The sequence below is a fragment of the Brachycentrus maculatus genome, unplaced genomic scaffold (genome assembly GCF_059751285.1).
Source record: "Brachycentrus maculatus isolate JH-2025_06_01 unplaced genomic scaffold, ASM5975128v1 h1tg000562l, whole genome shotgun sequence".
In the NCBI taxonomy this organism is placed as follows: Eukaryota; Metazoa; Arthropoda; class Insecta; order Trichoptera; family Brachycentridae; genus Brachycentrus; species Brachycentrus maculatus.
Window position 1 is genome coordinate 226,598 of NW_028281305.1, and position 15,903 is coordinate 242,500.

The 15,903-nt window shown below is 36.2% G+C and overlaps 1 protein-coding gene across 1 annotated transcript in view; it reads left to right on the forward strand.

Moving 5' to 3' along the window:
* The first annotated feature begins 843 nt into the window (after nucleotides 1-843).
* LOC148301444 (endoplasmic reticulum metallopeptidase 1-like) overlaps nucleotides 844-15,903 on the forward strand; it is a 34,165-nt gene continuing 19,105 nt past the window's right edge. Inside the window, exons 1-9 of the mRNA XM_088273237.1 lie at nucleotides 844-973; nucleotides 4,135-4,331; nucleotides 5,919-6,098; nucleotides 7,051-7,207; nucleotides 8,524-8,651; nucleotides 10,348-10,476; nucleotides 11,360-11,480; nucleotides 13,277-13,431; nucleotides 15,231-15,378. Coding sequence (XP_088129363.1) covers nucleotides 4,137-4,331; nucleotides 5,919-6,098; nucleotides 7,051-7,207; nucleotides 8,524-8,651; nucleotides 10,348-10,476; nucleotides 11,360-11,480; nucleotides 13,277-13,431; nucleotides 15,231-15,378 — 1,213 coding nt within the window. The 5' untranslated portion in view covers nucleotides 844-973; nucleotides 4,135-4,136. The remainder of the gene's footprint in view (nucleotides 974-4,134; nucleotides 4,332-5,918; nucleotides 6,099-7,050; nucleotides 7,208-8,523; nucleotides 8,652-10,347; nucleotides 10,477-11,359; nucleotides 11,481-13,276; nucleotides 13,432-15,230; nucleotides 15,379-15,903) is intronic.

A 15,903-nucleotide genomic window follows, 5' to 3' on the forward strand; every position in this document is an offset into this window, starting at 1 on the left:
TTTAACCTTTTATAATTTTATTAAATATAATTTTACTAATAATAATTCATTATACCTAGATAAAAGTATTATTTAGGTATGTTAAAGTAGTTCAGTTGCGTGCTGATCATACGCTAGTGACATCTGCTGACATGGTGATTCCCTATTGTTATCTTATGACGTCATGCGCAGAAAAGTAAGAGTTTTTGATTTATTATTGAGAGACCAAGATTTACATAAAAGACTAACCGGTGATTGAAATAATCGAGATAATGAATCGATTATATAACAAAACACCTTCCACCGAGAAATACTTGCGAGTGTTTTTGCCTAGAATTTTCACTCATGAATTACATGAAATTATAGTGACTTTAAACATAAAGAGTAAATCCACTCACAAGTAGGCATAGGCTATGAAACTTATAAAGTTGAAGCCTGAGTAGGGACATGATAAACGGTGTTGCATAAGCCGTAGCTAGATTTCAGAGTCACTTGGACGTTAGGTAATTAAAAAAAAAAAACGAGAAATGCAATCGCTAGATCAATATTGTTGGCCAAAAAATTGCTTACGGTGACCTTAACATTTCGCTCTAAAATTTCTACTGTCAAAGGAAGGAAAATTTTTGCTGAAAATTGTATCGATGAAAGAAACCACAAATTTCTAGTATTAATGTTCACCATTTTGCCATCATGAAACCTTAATTTTTTCCTCCATAACCGGTTTTTCTATTACGCGTTGACGAAGTCATCTTGCTTATCTCGAATTAATTTCCATGTCAAGTACGAGAGAATTGAATGAATTTCTCGAGCGTTCTGAAACCAACGAAATATTTCGATTATTTTCATTCAGTTCTTATCATTCGGCGGTTATGTGTTTAGTTTATTAGCGTCAGTGACAGTTTTGTGCACACACCGCTAATTTTGACTTGTGACAGCTGACAAGGCGGCAACCGGGAGTATTATAAATTGTGATAATAGAGAATTTAAATATCACGTAAGTATGTAAATTATAAATCAATTTACTACAGCCAATATTGTTATATTATATTTTAATTCGTTCTGTATTGTAATATCGCATTTCTTTATGTTAAATGCGCTTGATACTGTGTATAATTGACTCGTAACCTCAAAAATATGGTTTATGTTTTATTTTGATACTCGGAAATATCAAAATAAACCAAGATTTTAGATAAGAATGTCCCATTAATCCAGTGCAGACAGATCCAAGATAACCTCATTCATTTCTAAAATAAATCTCTGTATGTGCGACGTTATTCTATTTTTTATATCGTCGAACGATTGAGTACAAATCTATCATTTCGTTTTTCTTCAGTAAAATTATTAAAATTTCTATTTAAACACCAATTTGTATTTTTCATGTAAGTATCAACTTTTTATTATTATTTGGAAGCTAAACTGGCAGTACACAATGGAGTTCTGGTTCCAACCCTTATGTATGGAAGCGAAGCATGGAGTTGGCAAAAGAAGGATGAAAGCAGACTGAATGCAGTCGAAATGCGATCGCTCAGACGAATGTGTGGCAAAACGATGTTTGATAGATGTTCGAATGATGAAATAAGGAAAGAATGTAAGGCTGAGATAAGCATTATCGATAAAATTAAGAAAGGTGTGTTGAGATGGTTTGGACATGTGGAGCGTACGAGTGAAGAAAGAACGGTTAAACAAATTTATGAGGCGAATGTAGTTGGAAAAAGAAGCAGAGGACGACCGAGGAAAACTTGGCACAATCAGGTATGTCAAATACTTGAAAGCGGCCGGGTCAGGAGTCGTAATAATCGTCGGGTATGTATGAGGAGATGCATGAATGTAGAAGAGGCAAAGAATGTTTGCAAAGACCGAGTGGTTTGGCGTTCGATTCTCTCTGCCTACCCCTGCGGGGAAGCGGCGTAATGGTAAGTTAGTTAGTTAATAAATAAATAATTCGCTAGTGGTTGGTGCGTTAGGCTGCCGTGCCAACCATCACAGGTTTGATTTCCGGAGTCAAAATAAATGTATATTTTTTACTCGACATTAATGTACGTTATAACTATTTTTTCATTCATTAAAAAAAAACTGTTTCCGCACCCAATGGTGCATAGGGCACTGCATCATTTAAACGCAGTGTTATCTTGATCGTTAACACATTGAAGGAAAGGTGATCAGCCCTCCGCCTCAAGTACCAGTCCAGGGTAATATTGAATAAATATTAGAGTGAAAAAATCACTTATATTTATTTGACCCCCCCCCCCCCCGGGAATGGAACTCGGGACCTCCAGAACGGTAGCCGAGCGTGCTGACCATTACACTACGGAGGCGGACAAATTCGGCGGCTTTTCATTCATACTGCGACTAATTGTCATTTATATATATATATACATTTTTTTTTCATTCATACAGTAAAAATTCTGACTAATTGGGGAGGGGGGTGTCCGTTAAATAAAATAGGTTGAAAATGAATCCAAAATTGTAAACCAATAGTAGAACACTGTACTTACTTGTATAAGATGTAAATAAGCTATACAAAAAAACACACAATATCAAAATTTCAATGTGTCCAATTGTTCATACTTGTTCATAAAATCTGGATTTTACAAACTAATATAAGAGTTTCTGCTTAATAAAAAGCTTCTTTACATCTCACCAATAGATCAGCTGTCCAAACTCAAAACACAGTAAGGCACATTTTTTTTGTAGAACGTTTTCTTTGCATTTTTGGACTAAGTAGATTCTACTTAGTCCAAAAATGCAAAAAAACGTTCTGCAAAAAAATGTCCCTTACTGTGGTTTAAGTTTGGACAGCCGAGATGTCTCTAGTGAAGTTCTAGTGATTCAAGAACAAAGTTTCAAAATTGGTTCATATATATAGAACTTCCAAGAATTTGAGTAGTGTGGTTGTCAATAATGGGTAGAATTGGTGAATGTTACACGTGTGTAAAGTGGTCACTTAAATCATATGACGGTCGTCAGCCCTGTAAATGCCTAGACTTCCATATTCTTCTTCATCTTTGATGAGATGCCAAAAAATAATAATCAAAATTCCATTTATTGACTTCGGACACTCGTCGTGAAGTGATGTCGCTGTTTGGTATCAAATTAAGCATGTATAATATTAACAGCACATTTAAAAATGTTTGGCCGGATTTTTGTCTGTTAATTAATTTTTTTAAATACAGGTCAGTATATCGTGGTTTTGCTGTACTCTAACTTTGACCATCACTAGTCTATTTGTGGTTGGTTGGAAGATATTGCTTTTTAGCAATGAGTCCACCAGTGCACATATCGTTTGTTAAATGCCAAAGGGCCACAGTGCAAAAAAAATTGAACTCTTTATTCTAAAAATGGTATCTAAATCGTCAACATTTTCATATTCGAACAAGACACTAGCGTTAAAAATGGACATATCTAATGTAATTTCTAAATCCTTGTGGCCCTTTGGCATTTAACCAGCGATATATTCTGTAATAAATAATTCAAAATTTTTTGGAACTACTAGATATATGATCAATCTCATGACAGTACATTTTGAAAATGTTTTAATTTTATAAAATAAAACAACTTTGTTTTAACCACTTTTTATTGGTACACTTTATCCAACCGGTTTCGACAAGAACCTTGTCATCATCAGGGTTTATGTACTAAATTCTAAAACATTGAAATACTCATAGTTAATTACCCTTCCCTTACCAAAAACTTCCACGCACTCCGTACACCATACGAAAATATGATTTAAAAGAACCCCTAAATGTTGTTTTTATTGTGCGTTGCGTAGCAACTGTCGTCAAGAAAAGGCGATTCAGTTGGCTTGGTCAAGTACTCCGCATGCCTTCTAAGAGCCGCCATCAAGCTTGCCTCTTTTACAAGGCATCAGGTTCGCACCGCCCAGGACGACCACTGCTGACAATTCGTCGGCAGTTCTCGTCAGAACTTCGGGACGCGGATATGACTTCGGGAGGATGCAAGGGAGCTGGCAGCCGACAGAAAAGCCTGGAGACAGTTTGTGGACTCCACCTAGGGAGTGGATATGGTTTAATATAATATTGCGTAGCGAATACTTGAACTCTGAGTGACATCTTGTGATCTACAAATGGAATCGCCCAAAAACAATTAATTTAATTTTTCATCATTCATTTCATGTTTATTTTTTCCGTTTTTCAGCGATGTCTCAACGCAGGCATCCATTAGATATTTCTTACTCTGAGCAGGATGATAGATCTGGGACCAAAGTCCGCTACAGCATTCACTCCATATCTACCAAATGGCCTTTTATTGTGATTATCTGGGGTGTGATAACACTATACATTATTCATATCATCGATTACAATCTTCCCGTTGCAGTTACGGAGGTTCAAGCGGTAAAAATATATCTGATTATTCACTTTTTATTTTTACATTTATCTCACTTAAATAACTCTTTTATGAGATCAAAGTTTAATAGTAAATTGAATAATTTTACTAATTTATATGCTAATTTATATGTGTCCGCCTCCGTAGTGTAATGGTCAGCACGCTCGGCTACCGTTCTGGAGGTCCCGGGTTCGATTCCCAAGGGGGGTAAAATAAATATTAGTGATTTTTTCACTGTAATATTTATTCAAAAATTACCATGGACTGGTACCTGAAGCGGAGGGCTGATCACCTTTCCTTCATGTATAAACGATCAAGATAACACTGCGTTTATATGACACAGTGCCCTATGCATCATTTGGGTGCGGATAAGGGTTTTATATTTATATAATTTATATGCTACTTATGAATGATACTGTACTTCTATATAGAATTTGAAGTGTAGTACAGTGCCAGTTGTTAATCCGAAATGCGCTATAATTCTAACGATATGCGGCTCCGCCTTTTGCCCCTTATGTATTTGTATTTTTGTACCTTTTGTATTGATGCGGAATGCATTAAAACACGTGTCACAATAGATTTTAGGACATAGTGGTATTTACCAAGTAAACCTTATGTCTCTTCTTCCAATCCCGAGGATTCCGGCGCCCCGGAAGGCCGCTGAGACTATACTCAGTGGAACTTCAGGATGCCGGACTGACCTGAGAGGAAGCCAAGGAGATGGCACATGACACAATGACTTGAAGACGTTTCGTGTTGGCCATATGCTTCACTTAGGGAGCGAACATGGAAAATGAAGAAAACTTAAATTGAAAATTTATATTTTGAATATTGAAAGCATTAACTTTGTGGATCATATTGATATATTATTTCGAGAAATATAAATACTTTGTGTTCTGATCCACTCACATTTTTATTAACCAACTAGTTTCGGCAACAACCTGTTGCCCTCTTCAGAGTTACATTTATTACCCTGTATTAGTAATAAATTTATTAGTAATAAATGTAACTCTGAAGAGGGCAACAGGTTGTTGCCGAAACTAGTTGGTTAATAAAAATGTGAGTGGATCAGAACACAAAGTATTTTTATTTCTCGAAATAATATGAAAATTTATAGATTAAGACCTCAAAGTGACTGCCGAATCAATAAAAAAATATGTACCCACACACACAGGCCATGCCTGTGTGGGTATACATCATTTTTTGTTTTAATATTATATATTTTTTTGTTATTTAAATGGTCAGCACGCTCGGCTACCGTACTGGAGGTCCCGGGTCCGATTCCCAGGGGGGGTCAAATAAATATAAGTGATTTTTTCACTCTTCTACATATTTATTCAATATTACCTTGGACTGGTACCGGAAGCGGAGGGCTGATCACCTTTCCTTCATGCGTTAACGAGCAAGATAACACTGCGTTTATATGATGCAGTGCCCTATGCACCATTGGGGTGCGGATAAGGGTTTGAATGAATGATATATTTTTTGTACTTGTAATTATGCATAATATTGCATATTGTGAAATACAAAAGCATTTAAAATAAAGAAAAAAATAAAAATGAAAGTTGATGAAATTATTTTATGTTCTTTTACAGCTGAACAACACGAGATTATTTAGCGGGGAAAGATCTAGGAACTCCCTTCAGAGGCTGACCAGCTTAGGGCCGAGGGTTGTAGGGACGCGGGAGAATAAAGTTTTAGCCCCGGCTGTTATTACTGAGGAACTACGACTTGCGTATAAAAATGCTCATAGGACTCAATCTCTTTTATTTGAGGTAACTTCACTAATCCTAATGTTTGGAAGCGAAGCATGGAGTTGGCAAAAGAAAGATAAAAATAGATAGAATGCAGTCGAAATGTGTTCACAACATTTTGAGTGTTATTTTTTGACATCTCATCAAAGATGAAGAAGAATATGGAAGTCTGGGCATTTACGGGGCTGACGACCGTCATCGGCTGGTTTAAGTAAATGCCCAGACTTCCATATTCTTCTTCATCTTTGATGAGATTTCAAAAAATAATATGAAAATAACTCCTGTAATTGGAGATAATCCAGATTTTGTGAACAAGTATTTGGACACACTCAAAATGTTGTACATTTTGAGTGTGTCAAAAAATAATATGAAAATAACTTCTGTAATTGGAGATAATCCAGATTTGTGAACAAGTATTTGGATACACTCAAAATGTTGTACATATTATGCTCGTAGCATTCATTCATGAAAGTGAAATATTTGGACACACTGAAAATGTTATAAATAAATTATCTGGTCAAATTATAAGGTAAAATAATAAAAATGAAAATGATATTTTCTGGCGTTTCTCATGTACCTATGTGATTATAATCCAGGATTCGGACCTCACATACTAATATAAGAGTTTCTGCTTAGCAAAAAGCTTCTTTACATCTCACCAATAGATGTCTCTAGTGAAGTTCTAGTGATTCAAGAACAAGGTTTCTAAATTGGTTCATATATATAGAACTTCCAAGAACTTGAGTAGTGTGGTTGTTAATAATGGGTAGAATTTGTGAATGTTACACGTGTGTAAAAACGTGTGTAAACTGAAGCACAAATGTAACTTCCGAAATTTGTTTAGTGTGGTTGTCAATCATAGGAAAAATTGTGAATGTTACATGTTTTTAAAGTGATCACTTAAACCAACCCATAAAGTTCTTCTTCATCGATGTATAGATGTCAAAAATTTCTTATTTTTTGTTTATTTTAGACTCAAAAAGGCAGCGGAGCGTACACCTTGATGTTTCAGCCGCCATTCACGAATGTTTACGACAATATCCAGAATGTTGTGGCGATGGTGGAAGGATCGAATAAAGAGCATAGTATCTTGCTGAACTGTCATTACGACACAGTCCCTACGAGTGATGGTATGTTTTAACCTTCAATTGCTAGCTACATCAATCATGGTCACCCATTTCCACAGATAATGGGAAATCTGGTAGACTAGTCCGGTAGTGAGTTTCTGCGGACAAAACTGTATCTGGGAAATGAGTTTTTATAAATATAATGTTTGCGAGAAACGCTTAAAAGCGTCCTTTACAAACTGTTGGTAGAAAGCGGGAGATTGGTTTATTTTTGGTAGAGCGCGAGAGATGCCAAAAAACATTGTATACATCGAAATTGGTTTTGTGGTTATTTGTGATTAGTATACTGAGGGTCGGGCAGCAGACTGTCTGAGTGTTATAAGGTTTGGGTTGATGAACAAAACGCCCAATAACAATGTGTAAAGCTCTTTTTTGTTTTTTTATTAAGTATTTAAGGAACTTCTCAGCATTTGCTCATTGCTGGAAGGATACCACATAAAACTCTTCAGAAGAGGTTGTTGAGTGTCGTCAACAGGCCTTCTGTTCCACTAGAAGAGGTTTCGGCACTTTGTGTCCTAGCTTGGTTTATAGTACCAATGTCCTTTACTATTTTTATCATAAATCATACCACTTCTTGTGAGAGTTTCTTATGAACTATCACGGATCCGATGTTGGATAGGTCCTCACCCAGGCTCCTGCAACGCGCCTCCAGCTCTTACCCATACTGTTTACTGTCAATCTGTCTTACTCATACTCAATACTGTTTACGTTTGACATATCGCTCACTCCTTTCAACAACGTCATAAATCAAAAATCATCAATTTTCAGTTGTACATGTTTTTGGAGTGCCCAGAAAATGTACTATATCCCAGTAAAAGAGGCATATTTTTAACTTAATATTTACCCGCTACTGGGCAGAAAGTGTTGTTTTTGCATTTTGAAGAAAAGGTATTGTTTAATTATTTTTTTGAATATTCTAAATATTTTTCAAATGGAGAAAAAACCTTCAGGTTTTAATCTAAAAAGATCTGTTGCACAGTAAAAAGTTCAATAAGTGGCTTGATATTAAATTTTTAATACATTGTATTATATTTTTAATCTTTGAAAACGTTCTCCTGAAAAATCTAGTTGTTTGTTTTATGATGTTCTTGAAAAGAGTGAGCGATATATAAATAAATTATTTTTAACAGTCAGTTTCAAAAGTCATACTGTTTTAACAGGTTAAAATCAACCCCTTTTTCAGGGGTTTAAATGGGGTCCAGTCCCAATTGGTTTGGATAATTAGAATTGTACTGTAGATTCGTAATGACTTTTAAGTGTGTACATCGAATTTGAGTGTAGAGTACTTTATTTTGAAGCCGCCCCAATTTTAAATTTAGGGGCCAATGATGATGGTCTAACATGCGCTGTGATGTTGGAATTAATAAGAGTCCTCACAAAATCTGATGTCCGCCTCAGGCACAACATTATCTTCCTGTTCAATGGCGCTGAGGAGACTGTTCTTCATGTAAGTGCTTTTATAAATCATTCCATTTCGACATTCCGTTGTCTTTTAAATTTTCTAAAGCTGCGTTTACATAAAAAAAATCATTTTATTTTTTGATATCTCATCAAAGATGAAGAAGAATATGGAAGTCTGGGCATTTACGGGGCTCACGACCGTCATAGGCTGGTTTAAGTGATCACTTTACACACGTGTAACATTCACCAATTCTACCCATTATTGACAACCACACTACTCAAATTCTTGGAAGTTCTATATATATGAACCAATTTAGAAACCTTGTTCATGAATCACTAGAACTTCACTAGAGACATCTATTGGTGAGATGAAAAGAAGCTTTTTTATTGAGCAGAAACTCTTTTTTTAGTATGTGAGGTACGAATCCTGGATTACAATCACACACATGATTCAATGCCTAGACTTCCATATTCTTCTTCATCTTTGATGAGATGTCAAAAAATTATATGAAAATAACTCCTGTAATTGGAGATAGTCCAGATTTTGTGAACAAGTATTTGGACACACTCAAAATGTTGCTTTATAACTAACTTTTTGGTCTTATTTTTATTTATTTATTTACTATTTTATTTTATATAGCATTCGCAGCCCGTATCGAAACAGTAATTTTCATTATTTATTCATTTATTTTAAAATCATTTAAGCTATTTAAACTAGTCTAAATTTTTGTGAGGTGATCATTCAATCAAAATCCTAAGAATCGTTTAACCAAATTCGAAAACTTCAGTGGGGTGCATCTGATTGCAGTTCTCGGGACCTTAATAAAGTAGCCACCTTTTTACAAATAATGAAAAATTTGAGTAAAATATCTTTGATACCTGTTGTAGCAAAAGGTATCATTATTTTTCTAAAGAAATAACCCGAAAAGTCTCTACTTTTAGACCCCTGTCTGCAGGTAGGATAGTAAGGATAGGGAAGGTAAATGTGAAAAATACATAACAAGTATACAGTCAATTGAAAAAAAATCTTTCTTCAATTTATTTTGTAATGGTAGGTGTCACACCCGCAAAGATAGTTTTGGAGTCAAGCGTCTACCCAACTATTGTCCATATATTCTTGGAGCAAAGGTTTCTGATTAAATGATGACTGTTTTGATTAAATGATGCTATAGCAGATTGCTATTTTTGAGTTTTGGCGACATGTTGCCGTGTTTCGTGATCACGCTAGGGAGTCACGTTTTTAATATAATGAGGAAATGCCAGAATGAAATTTAAAGAATATTTTACTCACAGTTAGTCCTTTTATTTATATAAGTCCGATTACACTGTAATCAGATAATTACAAGATATTCAATACTCTATATATAAATTAAAGAAGCAAAATGAAAGTCGCAATAAAAACGTCCGATGATTTCAACGCACTAGGTGGCTCTCAACGCGTTTGAGCTCGGCCCGTTCCAGCGTTGGTTTCGCTCGGCAATCTCCGTTCTCATTCGTCGCTACGCGTCCTGTCAGCGCTGCCAACTCGACGGTTACATCGTTACACGAGTTACATCGCCTACAGTGCTTTCATTTTATAGCTGATATAGCAAATATAGCTGTTTCTTTTTAAGACGCGTTTCGTGGCTAAATTGTAATACTTATTTCCATCATCTTTATGAGTAAAAACGAGAAGCGTAAAGTTGTGGCTTTTGGTTCTAACAACATATCTGTATTATTAATAACTCTTCATAATTTTTTAGGGTTCACACCTGTTCTTGAATCACAAATGGGCTTCCACAGCTAGAGTTGTCATCAATTTGGACGCCGGAGGAGTGGGAGGAAGGCCGGTCCTTTTCCAGTCGGGTCCTAAGAATGCTTGGCTGGTCAAAGTAAGTGTACGGGCAATTCGGTCAAACCGAAGAACTAATAATAGAAATATTTGCTAGATAGCCCATTCATTCCATTCAGTCCATTCGCCAGGAACTACGCTTGGATGGCTTGACTCTGGCCAATATCTGTACCCGACGGATTCTCTAGTTCTTTGGACACGTTGCGCGTGGCAACGAGGATAGCCTGGAACGACTAGTTGTGATCGGTAGCCTGGAGGGAAAGAGAGGGAGAGGAAGATCCCCACACGATGGACCGATCAAATTAAGGCAGCAGCAGGCACCTCAGTGGTTGGAGCGCTACGTGCAGCGCAGTCAAGGGATAACTGGAGAAGAGTCATTGCTTCTGCAAGGGTCACAACCCTCAGCAATGAGGAATAAGACGGAGAAGAAGAATTCGCTAGATAGAATAAAATAAGAGCTACGTAATTTTTTCCACATTAGTTTTATTTGACCAGCAACCAGATTTTGTCGTAGTCGACATCATCAGACTGGTGTGAGGCTAGACAAAACTCAAAAATGTTATACACACAATAAGGCAGGAGTTGAAAACCATGATTTATTATAATTTTTTTTGACAAAATGAATTTAAATTTAACGAGTTTAAGTATTGTATTAAAATAATAATTACTTGCAAAATGGCAAAGGTTTAAGCACTATTTGATATAATTTAACTTTAGAAATAGATTTTGTATGTGAATTAAACTATATATATATTATTTAGATAGTAATGTCTCAGACATTTAATATTATTAGAGAAGGTGCATTTTTTTACAAGGAGAGGTAATTCGTTCTTCATTCAAGAAGGAATTACTGAAGAATGCGAGAAAATATAAACCAAGAAAAAGTAATGAACACCATCTTTACATGTTGTTGCTACTTGCAGTACTATGCTGACAACATACTCTACCCACACGGTCAGGTGATGGGTGAGGAGATGTTCCAGGGGGGCTTCCTTCCCTCCGATACAGACTTCAGGATCTTCAAAGATTTTGGGAACCTTCCAGGTATTGTTTTAGATGCAATTTTATGTAGTTGTTTCTCTTCTTCAAAACCTTATCCGCACCCCAGTGGTGCATAGGACACTGCATATAAACGCAGTGTTATCTTGATCGTTAACACATGAAGGAAAGGTGATCAGCCCTCCGCTTCAGGTACCAGTCCAGGGTGATATTTAATAAATATTAGAGTGAAAAAAATCCTTTTTTATTTATTTGACCCCCCTGGGAATCGAACCCGGGACCTCCAGAATGGTAGCCGAGCGTGCTGACCATTACACTATGGAGGCGGACCTTTTGTTGTTTCTCTTAGCCATTTTAAATTGTGGATATCATAGTCGTACAGGAGAAAGTGACCAACTACCAAAACGTAAAATGTTCAGGAGGGTCATTTAAGTCACTTTTGCTTGGCAAGAAAATAAACACCAATGCAGTTAGTCATTTTTAACAAATCAATATACTATAATTCCAAGTTTAAAATCCTTTGGTATTTTTTTCGTGGCAATATTAAGCTAGTAAGATATCAAATAGTCAATGATCACATTTTTGCAAAAAATGCACTTGGTTACTTTCTCCTGTATGACTACGATATAAGGGATATTCGAGTAAAGTATAAAGCTAGTTCAGTAAAAAATATATTTGAATGGATTTAGATACCTTAAACTCCGTATTGAATGTTTTCAAATCTGGGTTTATTCATGTGCTAGTAATTTTTTTTGCATATATTATTAATATCTCAAGATAGATGAAGAAGAATATGGAAGTCTGAAAGAAGGTGTCAATTGAAGCATAATTACAACTTCCAAAATGTGAGTAGTGTGGTTGTCAATCATGGATAGAATGGTGAATATTATCACTGAATGCAATCACTAAAACCAGCCTATGACAAGTAGTAAGCCCTGTTAATACCCAGACTATATTCTTCTTCATCTATGTTGAGATATCTATATCAAAAAATAAATCATCAGTAGAAAGTGCATTTTCACATGGAGATGTGATTCATATATCGGTAGTGTAAAGGCAAAGGGGTATATCTGTCTCAGATCAAATTTTACAGGAGAGCAAAAACAAACTTGTGAAATTAATATAACCATATCCGCTCCCTAGGTGGAGCATATGGAGTCCACAAACTGTCTCCAGGCTTTTCTGTCGGCTGCCAGCTCCCTTGCATCCTCCCATCCTCTCGATCCCCACCTTGTCGCGGTGAGGGGGCTTGCGTGCCTCAGTGATTCACCAGGCTATGGCGGTAGTCTAACTACCAGAAGGGTCTCCCATGCCAAGCAGGTTGGTGAAGAGAGGCCAGACAAAGCGGGAAACAAGGTTGAGCCGACCTGTTGAGGGGTCCTCGGACCTCAGGCCTCGGGAGCGCAGGGCCAATCACTCTGCCTCCCTAAATCTTTCGATTACGTTAAGTCCACGAAATGCCTCGGACACCGGCTTCTCTTTGTGAAATTAATTAACTCATTTGTTTTATGCATTTTTATATGTACATATCTCAATAAAACTAAAAAAGTATTGCAACTACAGCTATATCCTTTTGCCAGATTATGGAATACACTATTTTAGACATTTTGTGGAACAATCTTAAAAAATGAAAAATTTGACAGATATACCCCTTTGCCATTACACTACTGATATAAAGTAATAAATAAGATGTATGTGTAACCACTCGCTGAGATTTTTGTCTACTGGTTTCGAGACGTATCCGTCTCTTCATCAGGACAGTCGCTACACCAGCATACAAGTAATACCATACCACTGCTTCACACACTTACAACTACCCTTTATTATTTTTTCTTTTTTAGGTTTGGATATAGCGTTTATCCGCAACGGATACTTGTACCACACCAAGTATGACAAGGAGATGTACATTCCTGTCGGGTGTCACCAGCACTTGGGGGACAACATGCTGGGACTCCTCAGGGCTCTGGGCCACGCCCCGGAGTTAGAGAACATGAAGGTATATATCTGCGTGTGTCCACATTTAAAATTAAATCAAATCTCTAACTGCTTTTAACCACTTGATGCTTTTAACTCTGTCCGATGTCTTTAGACACATTGCGCGTGGCGATGAGGTTAGCCTGAAATAACTTAATTTGATAATTCCATTGTTGTCTTCCGTACATTACGGTTGGTATTTTTCATTCTTTTTATTTTATTTTATTTTTATTGGGAAACCAACAGAATATTCAACAAAAATAACATAATATAATAAAATTAAAAAAATAACATTCCAATTCGAGGTTTTCAGTTAATTTGGATAACCTATATAGCGCCATTTTCGTAAAAAAAAAAACCTCAAGGGCGCTTCACTGTGAATGAATTGGGGAAAATATTATGGTGGAAATGATTTTGCAAACAAATGTGTTTTTAGTCTTTTTCTAAAGATCATCTCACTCTCACTATTTCTAACCACTGGTGGAAGAGCATTCCACGCCGTCGGTCCTGCAACAGTAAAGGCACGCTCGCCAAATTTAGTGCGTTGGTTGCGAGCTGGTAAGATCACTTTGCCCATTGCAGATGTTGTAGCCGATGGAAGCGTGAGACGTTTATCAACCAATTCATCTGGAATACACAGCTCCTTAAGATACTCTGGAGCCATATTGTGTATTGATTTATACATGAGTAGGCAGAGTTTATACTCAACCCTTTGGGGAAAGCGTAACCAGTGGAGTTTGTGAAGTAGTGGGGTGATGTGACTGAATTTAGAAATTCCAAAAATTAGTCTCGCTGCTGCGTTTAACACTGATTGCAGTCGAGTCATTTTATTGTTTGGTAGACCCGTGGGTATTTGGTATACTTGATAGTGCCAAGTTTTTCTCGGTCTTCCTCTGCTCTTTAAACGTACTAAAAGAAACATCCCTTATACATATTAAAATAAACATTGATGTCTCTTAATCAAAGTAGGTACATTGAAAAAATACAATGATTTCGCTCAAATCATTCATTGTTCACTTTGTGTAATAACATTTTTTAGTGGTATTACACAAATTGAAGGATGAATGATGAGGACAGTGTTATATTCTAACACCTTATCCGCACCCAATGGTGCATAGGGCACTCCATCGTATTGACACAGTGTTATTTTGATTGTTGCTTACATGAAGGCAAAGTGATCATTCCTGCGCTTCTGGGACCAGCCCAGGGTAATATTGAATAAATATTAGAGTGAAAAAAATTATTATATTTATTTAACCCCCCCCCCCCCTGGGAATCGAACCCGGGACCTTCAGTACGGTAGACGAGAGTGCTGACCATTACACTACGGAGGTGAACATTACCATACCACAAATGGATGTGTTATATTACTATACCACAAAGTTAACAATGTAGTACAATTTACATATCGCTCACTCCTTTCAAGAACGTCATAAATAAAAAATCGTCAATTTTCAGTTGTGCATGTTTTCGGAATGCCCAGAAAATGTACTATATTCCAGCAAAAGAAGCATATTTTAAACTTAATATTTACCCCCTACAGAGCAGAAAGTGTTGTTTTTGCATTTTGAAGGAAAGGTATTGTTTAATTATTTTTTTAAATATACTAAATATTTTTTAAATGGAGAAAAACCCTTCAGGTTTTACCTAAAAAAGATCTGTTGCATGTTGATAAGTTCAATAAGTGGCTTGATATTTATTTTTAATTCATTATATTTTTACACTTTAAAAACCTTCTCCTGAAAAATCATTTTTTTTTTATTTATGACGTTCTTGAAAGGAGTGAGCGATATATTATTTACAATATTGTTTTGCTTCTAGTCACACACCGAAGGACATGCCGTATACTTTGACTTTCTGGGCTGGTTCTTCATTCGCTATTCCATGGAAACAGGAACTGTGGTGAACCTTCTTGTATCGCAACTCTCAATTCTCAGTGTTGTCATATTTATCAAGCGCCTTTCTCGAGGTAAGATTTCCTGGCTATGTCGCCAAGTAAGTACTCTATAGGGTAAGCCAATAAGTTGCCATTTATTTCATTTCATCATATACATAATTACTAATCACAAAAATGTGGCCTCACTGAGTTTTCCTGTGAAACAAATGCAACATACGTTTCCATAAAGTCTCAATTGAATTGAACCCACATGTGAAAGAGATCCAAGAACATTCCTACTGGGCTTATAATTTATATACAACATTTTGAGTGTGTCCAAATACTTGTTCACAAATCTGGATTATCTCCAATTATAGGAGTTATTTTTCATATTATTTTTTGACATCTCATCAAAGATGAAGAAGAATATGGAAGTCTGGGCATTTATGGGGCTGACGACCGTCATTCTTCTTCATCTTTGATGAGATGTCAAAAAATAATATGAAAAAATAATTTAAACACTAATATTCACCGTTGTCCGCACGATTCACAACTACGATGGAAATTCTTGCAAAGCATATATAAAGTGATCATTTTAACCAGCCAACAAAAGGTCTT